This window comes from Camelina sativa, chromosome 8 (genome assembly GCF_000633955.1).
Source record: "Camelina sativa cultivar DH55 chromosome 8, Cs, whole genome shotgun sequence".
Taxonomy (NCBI): Eukaryota; Viridiplantae; Streptophyta; class Magnoliopsida; order Brassicales; family Brassicaceae; genus Camelina; species Camelina sativa.
In genome coordinates, this window is record NC_025692.1 from 17,513,392 (window position 1) to 17,522,912 (window position 9,521).

A 9,521-nucleotide genomic window follows, 5' to 3' on the forward strand; every position below is an offset into this window, starting at 1 on the left:
GTGCCACTCACTTTTCATGAGGAAGGCAAACAACCTATTTATTACCGAGAAGGTGAGTCTGCACAGAATGTCATGGATCGTGACTCTCTTGATGAATCTCAGTTTCTTGCCTTATTTGAACTTAATAAGCGTGATGAAGAAGCTAGACAGTTATTATATGAAGAAATACCAAGCAAGTTTATTTGGGATGAGAAGGAGAAATATTTTTTCAGAAGAAAAACAAGAACATTTGCTATAGGAAGAATTAACTACGTTCCTCCGACCATAGATGATGCATATCATTTGGGGATACTTCTCAATTCCATAAGAAGTCCTACCAGTTTTGATCACATTAAAACTGTGAATGGTGTCGTACACAAAACGTATCGTGAAGCATGTTACGCTCTTGGGTTGTTAGATGATGACAAAGAATATATTGAAGGTATCAAAGAAGGACATTTCATGTGTTCTCCAAAGTTTGTTCGTAAAATGTTTGTCAATATGCTTCTCGCAGCTGTTTTAAGTACTCCTCATATTGTATGGGAACAAACTTGGGAGATGTTATCTGAAGACATATTAAGGCGGAAACGATTAGAATTAAAGCGACCAGGTTCATTATAGTAACTATCTTATTAAGATAATTTTGTTTTTATTTTTTTTAGATGTTAGATTTAGTATATAAATTAACAAATCTTATTTTACAGAGCTTACATTGACTAATGAAGAAAGAAAAATATTTTGTCTACAAGAGATAAACAAACAGTTGAGAAAAAATGGTTCTTCACTTGAGTCTTTTAAAACTCTGCCCCAACTTCATAATGAGAATATTCCTGTTTTAAACCAGTTAATAGCTGATGAACGAAGATTCATCAATCAAACTGATTTAAAAAAGAAGCATTTGGAGTGGTTAAATATGCTTACGGAAGAGCAGAAGAAGATATATGATGAGATTATAGACTCTGTTTTTAAAGATAAAGGTGGAGTATTTTTCTTATATGGTTTTGGTGGAACTGGTAAAACATTCCTTTGGAAAGTTTTATCTGCTGCTGTAAGGATAAAGGGAGAAATAGTGTTGAATACTGCATCTAGCGGTATAGCCTCTCTTTTGTTAGAAGGTGGCAGAACAGCTCATTCAAGGTTTGACATTCCTCTTGACGTTCATGTAACGTCAATGTGCAGAATGTCAAGGTCTTCTGATCTAGGTGAATTAGTCCAAGAAGCAAAGCTGATAATTTGGGACGAAGCTCCAATGATGAGTAAATACTGCTTTGAGACTTTGGATAGAAGTTTGAGAGATATAATGTGTGATCCAGAAGATAAACCTTTTGGAGGTAAGGTCATTATTTTTGGTGGTGATTTCCGTTAGATACTTCCGTTATTGTTGGTGCTGGCCGAGAGCAAATAGTTAACTCATCGCTCAACTCATCTTACCTTTGGAATCATTGTAAAGTTTTAAGGCTAACAAGAAATATGAGGTTGCTGCAAAACATAACAACAAATGAAGCCTGGGAGATTGAAGAGTTCTCGAAATGGATTCTTGATGTTGGAGAAGGAAGACTTAGTGAGCCAAATGATGGAGTTGTTGATATTGACATTCCAGAAGAATTGCTTATCACAGAAGTAACATCTCCAATTGAATCGATCATTACTGCAATATATGGGAATTCGTTACATACTGCCAAGGATGCCAGCTATTTTCAAAGCAGAGCTATTTTGTGTTCTACGAATGATGATGTCAACAATATAAATGACCACATGATATCTATATTAGAAGGTTAGTAATAGTTTTCTGCTAATATTCTCTATATTTTATATCTAAGAATGATTTTTCTGTATTTTTTTTTTTACATAGTTTTGTTTTAATCGTTGATTGTTTAACAGGTGAAGAAAGGGTTTACTTAAGTTCAGATAGTATTGATCCTGCAGATAAAAGAAATAAAGACAATCCTGCATATAGCCTGGATTTCCTAAACTCAGTTAGGATTTCAGGAGTGCCAAACCATACTTTTCGTTTAAAAATTGGTTGTCCAGTAATGTTGTTACGCAATATTGATCCTCATGGAGGTCTAATGAATGGAACAAGACTACATATTACACAAATGGCTGATCATGTTATACAAGCAAGAATCATCACGGGTACGAGAGTTGGTAAAATTGTTCTTTTACCAAGAATGGTATTAATACCATCAAATACCTGTTTGCCTTTCAAAATGAGACGTAGCCAATTTCCGATAAACGTTGCTTTTGCAATGACTATCAACAAAAGTCAAGGTCAGTCTCTCTCAAATGTTGGTTTATACTTGCCTAGACCTGTTTTCTCTCATGGCCAGCTATATGTAGCTATGTCCCGTGTAAGCAGTAAATCAGGATTGAAAATCCTCATTACTGACTCAAAAGGAAAACCTCAAAAGAAAACAAGGAATGTCGTCTTCAAAAAGGTTTTCCAAAACATTTGATCCATCTTCATGCATACTTTCGTAAGACTCTGTTTTTACTCTGTTTCCATTCTTTCAAAATTTATACCTTTGTTCGTTGTTTAAATTATTTGATCATAGATTTTCTTTTGGCAGGTCTTCTTTTACATTTTCACCCATCAAATAAATTTCTAAAATTTTATTATTTATTTACTCCAACAAATTCATTTTATATTATATAGACATATTGCGTTTCGTTTATTTATTTTATTTCACATATTTATTATATTTCAAATTCTACAACTATATTGTTGGAGATTTTTTTACCATCTATATATTATATATATAAATTAAATGACAAGTTGAATAACTTAGTACAGTCATTGTATTCGTTTTAAATATTTACAATAATATTTATAGAAACAAAAGCATAAAAAGACCGTTAATACAATAGGTTACAGTACGAAAGATATAAGATACTCGGGAGGAGAGGATAGAGGCCAGAGATAATTATATAAGCATGTAAGGTAGTCTGTGTCAGAGTCAATATCGTACTCACTGAAATCAAATGTCAAAAATAACTATATACTCATTTGTAATAGGTTGAAAACTGCGAAATAATCTGAAAATAAGAGTGTTACAATATTAATAATTTCAAGTTATAATAAATATTTTGGCTCGTGCTATAGCACGGGTTATTACCTAGTATCTATATTAAAAAGATAGATAGTATCATCCAATCTACTATCATTGACGTTGTAGAAAATCTAATTATTTATTATGTCTAAAGACATAACAATTCTTTCAGTGCTAGTCTATATTATATGTTGGTTAGAAAATTATATACTCCCTTCGTACTATTTCCACTATTTCACATAGAGTATCATTCTAACTTTATTTCACACAAATTGTTATGTTCTTTTAAATAAATTTATGTTCTATCATATAATAATACACTAAATAACTTTTCCTCTTTCTAATTTGGATATGTTTAAAAATCTGCGTTAAATACAAAACGACACTCAGCATGAAACCAAAAAAATAGTTTTAGAGAAACTGAGGGAATACATTAAGTGATGTTTTTGTAAATATTTATTTTATGATATTTCTAACTTATAATGCGAAATTGTTATTATTATTTTATATTTTTCTGACCATTTCTGTTCTACAAATTTTTAATTGTTAGTTGAAATTTTCTTACATAGACAATGAAATAATGTTTTAATTAAAAACGCAAAATAAAATATAAATAATTTCCTAATCTATATGTAAATACTTAAAATATCTTTTAAAGTGAAACAAATGACTACTTACCAAGATATTTGTCCTATATATACAAGTCTCATAAGTGTGTGTGTTTAATTCAATAGCCTCCAAAATTAGTTTTAAAAGTAAAAGACGAGATCCAGTGACTTACTTAACTTCTTTTTTTTCCTTCACACGGTGCATGCATTGTATTCGCACACACAATCACACTTATATGTATATCATTTGTAATGTCATCATATCATAACATTTGTATCTTTATGATCCATCTCTATTTAAACACCACCCAATCGACCAACCTTCTTCTCTGATTCATCAAAGCTAAGATATGGTTTCTCAAATCATTTAATCAATTTCTTTCTTTTTTTGTTTCTTCTTCCATCACCACCAATTACATAAAAATTATGGTGCTTGCACATCTTAACCTTCTTCGGAAGATTGTCGGAATCATAGGTTAGCCCAGTTCTTCCAAATCTACAACTTATTTCACGAATACATCAAGTTTTTTTTTTTTTCCTTCTTAACTTGTGATGATCTTATTTGCAGGAAACTTCATTGCTTTATGTCTGTTCTTGTCACCAACGTAAGTATTTGCTATATGATTTAAATAAGTATAATTGGGTTCCTTAAAGAAAGCCAAAATTATTTCCATAAATTTTAAGACATGGTCCTCTTGAAAGATCTAAGATTTGTTTTCCTTTCATCACTATAAAGCCTTTTTTTTCAGAGTAATCACAATATTTAAGCTTATAAATTTTCTTAGTATAATGTTTTCCTATTATATTAATTAATAACAATTAAAAAGTTCAGATTTTCTTCCAAAACAATAGAGAAGTTAAAGTACTTATAATTAATAGTGACTAATAATAAAGTACAGTAATTAATGTCTCATTATATGATCAGGCCAACATTTGTCCGGATAGTGAAAAAGAAGTCAGTGGAGGCATATTCACCAATACCATATTTAGCGACTCTCATAAACTGTTTGGTTTGGGTTCTTTACGGGCTCCCTGCGGTGCATCCCGACAGTATGTTGGTCGTTACAATCAACGGCACGGGGATCGTGATCGAAATTGTTTTCCTTACCATTTTTTTTGTTTATTGCGGTCGCCAAAAACAACGGTTGGTAATATCTGCTGTTTTAGCGGCTGAAACCGCGTTTATAGCTATTCTCGCGGTTTTGGTCTTTACACTCCAACACACTACCGAGAAACGAACGATGACTGTTGGAATCGTGTGTTGCGTTTTCAACGTTATGATGTACGCTTCTCCATTATCTGTCATGGTACGTTACATTTTTTTTTTTTAATCATCTTCTCTACAAAATTAAATGACTCATTAATTGCTTTTGAGAATTAGTAAATGTTTTTGTCTCTAATTAATTATTTCTATTATATTTTTTGATTGGATTTATTTAATTTTTTTGACTAAATTATGGTAGAATCCAAAACTAATAAACTACAAGCTGATCTCTCTCTCTTTTTTTTTGGCAAAATAATTATATATGAAGAAAATGGTAATAAAGACAAAAAGTGTGGAGTTCATGCCGTTTTGGCTATCGGTAGCTGGATTTCTCAATGCAAGCATTTGGACAATCTATGCAGTCATGCCTTTCGACCCATTCATGGCTGTGAGNTTTTTTTTTTTTTTTTTTTTTTTTTTTTTTTTTTTTTTTTTTTTTTTTGAGTTTTGTCTTCTTCTCTTTCTTCAAAAATCTCATGTTTCACCTATAAAATTGATAATGTTTGACGTTTGACAAAAAAAATGATAATATTTTTGTGAAAAAGAAAGAACTTTCATAAAATGAAAATGAAACAAATGGTATATAGATTTATGTAGGGCTGTAAATTTTAAATTGCTTCTCTGTTTTTTAAATGAAGAAAATAGATAATTTTACTAATTTTTGTTCATTTCATAATGAACATTTGTAGATACCAAATGGGATTGGATGTCTATTTGGATTGGCGCAGTTAATATTATACGGTGCGTACTATAAATCCACCAAAAAGATAATGGCGGAAAGAGAAAAACAACCCGGTTACATCGGTTTATCAACAGCCGTCGCTCATACCGAATCTGACAAAATCGAAAATTTCAACCAACAACTTAACGGTGGTTGAGTTTTTTTTTTTGGCTTTCTTATGTTATCATCTTCTTATTATCAGACTCTTTTTTCTTTTTCCCATCCTAGACTTTAATATGAATAAGAGGTTAAACTTCATTACTTTTGTTTTAAACTTAAAACTTTGTAATGTAATTTACATGTCCTTATTTGAGTGGGACAATGGACTCTATTTAGAAATATTGGGGGTGTAATGTGAAACAGTTGGTTTCTGTGAGTCTCTAGCTTAACTTATGCAATGAATGAATGATGCAATCAAAGACATAAGCAGAGATGATCAGAATGGGATGCAGGGTGTTTCAATACCCTTATGTTGTTGTAGCATAAAGAATGTCAATCCATAAAGAGTGTGATATGTAAGCAGTCAAGATATGATCAATGCATTCAAGTTAAGCCAAATATCAAGTTGATTTGTTTCTAACAACCTAATTACATAAATATAAATACAGAAGATTAACAGAACTAACTAATAAGCATAAGTAAACAAGAGCAAACTAGAAAAGAGCAGAGCATAAATAAGAAAGTAAACTGGCGCTCGAGTAGCACTCTGTCGAGTGCTGGTTCGAGCAGGGGGTCGAGTGGTGCATAACTGAAGAACATAAGCAATTGTAACAAGTTAAAACAGAGCAGAATGCAATGAAACAAGACTAGATGCAATAACAATCAATCAAATAACAAAGTAGGCTCCTAGAGATGGATTCATGGGCTGGTGTCCAAGCTGTGGCTATCTAAACTGGTCAACAAACCTCAATCAAACATGAGCTATCTCTAGACAATGATCTTACTGACTCACTAATCCACTCTCATGACAGAAGTGATCAAGTTTAAGTAACATCCTAACCCAACTCTCATTGGTGAAACCATACTAAACAGGCATAAAGGACCAGACCATTACTTGTCAAAAATCACCTTATACAACCAATCTCTTGGGATAAGCATGATAATCTCCAGCATTAGCTTTATCTAACAACCTAAACATTAGTATGATACAAGGAAGCTTAAGATCTGTTCTTACCCTCTCAGATATAAGAACATCTTATAGCACATCTAACCCATAAGAGATATATTATCAAACAAGCTTAACCAATCTAAACAACCACAACCCTAAACCAGCCTAATCCATCTCCAGAATCCTAACTCACTACTGAGATGAACAAATCATGATGATTAAATACTCAAACCCAGAAATTTATGAAACTAACATGACAAGATAGATAAGAGAGAGATCTTTAATTCAATACAAAGTATCAAACCCAGATTCTCAACACACAGAAAGTTATAAGGATTACAAACTAAGAAAATGCTGGACAAAGCAAGAAAAAGTAGATAATGATGCAATAAAGTAAATAAATCCTAAAAGGGAAAAAAACTAGGTTTGCTGACTCTCTCTTACTCCTAAAAAGATATTTTCTGCCCCTTTGCGGCCACAGGGTACAAGGGGTATATATAGTAAGGGAAAGAAGCCCTGAATTAACTAGCAGACAAAATACTAGGGCAGCTTGAAATGCTCGACCATAAGCGGTCGAGTGGTCATGGTAGAGTGGTCTTCGGGTGTGGTGATATCTGTTTAGTAAAACAGGGATAATTCTTAAACGACACCTCTTATCGACCTGAGATCACCGACATTGGAAAAGTAACTCGATTTTCTACAAGTCTCATGAAGAAGGCTGAAGCTGAATCGCAATGAAAGATTTTCATTCGAATCGATCTTTGAGGAGCTCGTTATGAATTTGACCATGTACTCGACCGTGTGCCTGGTTGAATGCTTTCTTTTCCTTTTCTGATACTTCCAATCCTCTTGTTTAGCTGCAGAAATAACACCAAGTCTTTCCTTATTCTTTTAGAGCTCTATAAAACCTAATAATACTCCAAATACACAAATGTATTCAATGCATGCTTCTAAACCTCCTAAATGCATATTTGGACAGAAATGACTATAAAACCTAATGAATCACTTCTATATGATGTTAAAATATATGTACATCATAATGTTACAACTTCTAAGCGGGTTCAAATGATTTTTTAAAATATACGTGAGCGTGATTAATATTTACGAAGTATACTATTAATTGTTGTAGTTTGAGTAATTTAGATTAGTTCCGAGATTCACTTGAGGTCGTTTTGTGGATTAGATTCCTTTGATTTTATTCCAAGTTTGAATGATTATCGAACGGAAGTAATTAAGCCTTCATCTGATGCAAAGGTCATTAACGCTGCTCAATCCAAATTTCAAGAAAAGTTCTCCTCTTGTTATCCCATCTATTGGAGAAAGTCACAATAGAATGTCCAACCTTTTCATAGCTATTCAATGCTAAGCTGTCACCATATAATCTGGCACATTGCAAGGTGGTTAATTTACTGGTCATCAACATTTGTAAATCACTTTGATGGAACAGTGAAAAATCATTTTTAAATCGTTTCAATTATGTACCTTCAAGGAGCTTTTGGAGTTAGTAGACAGCTTCTATATAAAAAATTATAATAGGATGAAGATAAATACTTCTTGCAAATATGTTCTTAGCAAAGTTCATATTATAGAGATAATGAAAACTAAACAGTGAGTTAGAAACAGAGAACTTCTAGCCGATCCATTACCATCTTCTAATCCATTGTCACTCACGATATTCTACTCATCATCAGGTGCAAACTCGCGGGACTCGACCATCCTAATTCCTACACCAAAGACCAAGTACGAGTACCAATTGGTGACACTACTTTTTTGTACAACTGGCTTATGTACTTTCAATTAATCCCACCATTCTCCATCTCCACAGTAAAGTTATGATCTCATTTCCATCCTGCTACTATGTTTGTATAAAAATCATATGTGTTGCATTTAACTTCATGATCGAGCGTAACTTTCTGTTACACATTTTTACTTCTTTGAGAAGAAACTGAGCCACAAAATCTATATATACATTTTTGGAGACATTTATAAAATAAATTCTGAAGTTCAAACCTATTTACAAGCATGCCATTAGCATTAATTATTAATTTGTTTTTCATTCAATTAATTAATATCAAGTTTCTATTTTTGGAAACAAAATTTCATATCCTAATAAAATTTCCAAAACAATCGTAACCACTTCCTTTAATATTAAGTATTAAGTTTATAATTAATTTAATTAATATTAAGTTTCCAATTTTACAAAATAATATTTTTTCATACAGACATTTTCTAAACAATCGGCCTAATCAATTAACGAATTGATTTTCAATCTTGGAAGAGGATCCGTGGCCAAGATTTTCGATCTCAACGCATTGATATCCAATTATTTACCTCTAATATATATGTTCAAAATAAATAAAATTTAAATGCTAAGATATATCATATCCCAAAAATATTCCAAAAATAAAACAGATTACACCTCATTTCTCCCCAACAAGTTGCTTAATCGAATATTTTTTGCGTGCACAGGTTTGTTTAGTCGACCTAAATGATCAGTATATAAATATTCTACACCTAAACCCTGATTATACATCAGCAATCACAATTACACAAAGCTTACCAGAAAACTCAAACACTCTTTCGTATTCTAGATATGCCAAAGATTGAAACTTAATAATGATGTCTCCTATTTTTTCATCAGAAAACTTAAGCACTCTTTCGTAGACGAATTATGACAAATAAGGATGATGAAATCGATTGACTAAACATCAAGATAGGCAGAGATGTCGCAATGGACGAGATAAAACAAAGACGGAGAAGATGATAGATTTGTTTTGTCAGATAAAAACAA

General features: G+C 32.1%; 2 protein-coding genes across 2 annotated transcripts; both read left to right on the forward strand.

The window, feature by feature from the left end:
• On the forward strand, positions 893-2,435 carry LOC104709643 (ATP-dependent DNA helicase PIF1-like). Its single transcript, XM_010426218.1, has 3 exons — positions 893-1,310; positions 1,430-1,753; positions 1,861-2,435. Exons 1-3 carry the CDS (start codon positions 893-895, stop codon positions 2,433-2,435), a joined length of 1,317 nt encoding a protein of 438 aa, XP_010424520.1.
• On the forward strand, positions 3,765-6,001 carry LOC104707373 (bidirectional sugar transporter SWEET7-like). Its single transcript, XM_010423706.2, has 5 exons — positions 3,765-4,112; positions 4,206-4,242; positions 4,563-4,944; positions 5,170-5,289; positions 5,591-6,001. The coding sequence occupies exons 1-5, from the start codon at positions 4,064-4,066 to the stop codon at positions 5,777-5,779; spliced, it is 777 nt and encodes a 258-aa protein (XP_010422008.1). The 5' UTR covers positions 3,765-4,063; the 3' UTR covers positions 5,780-6,001.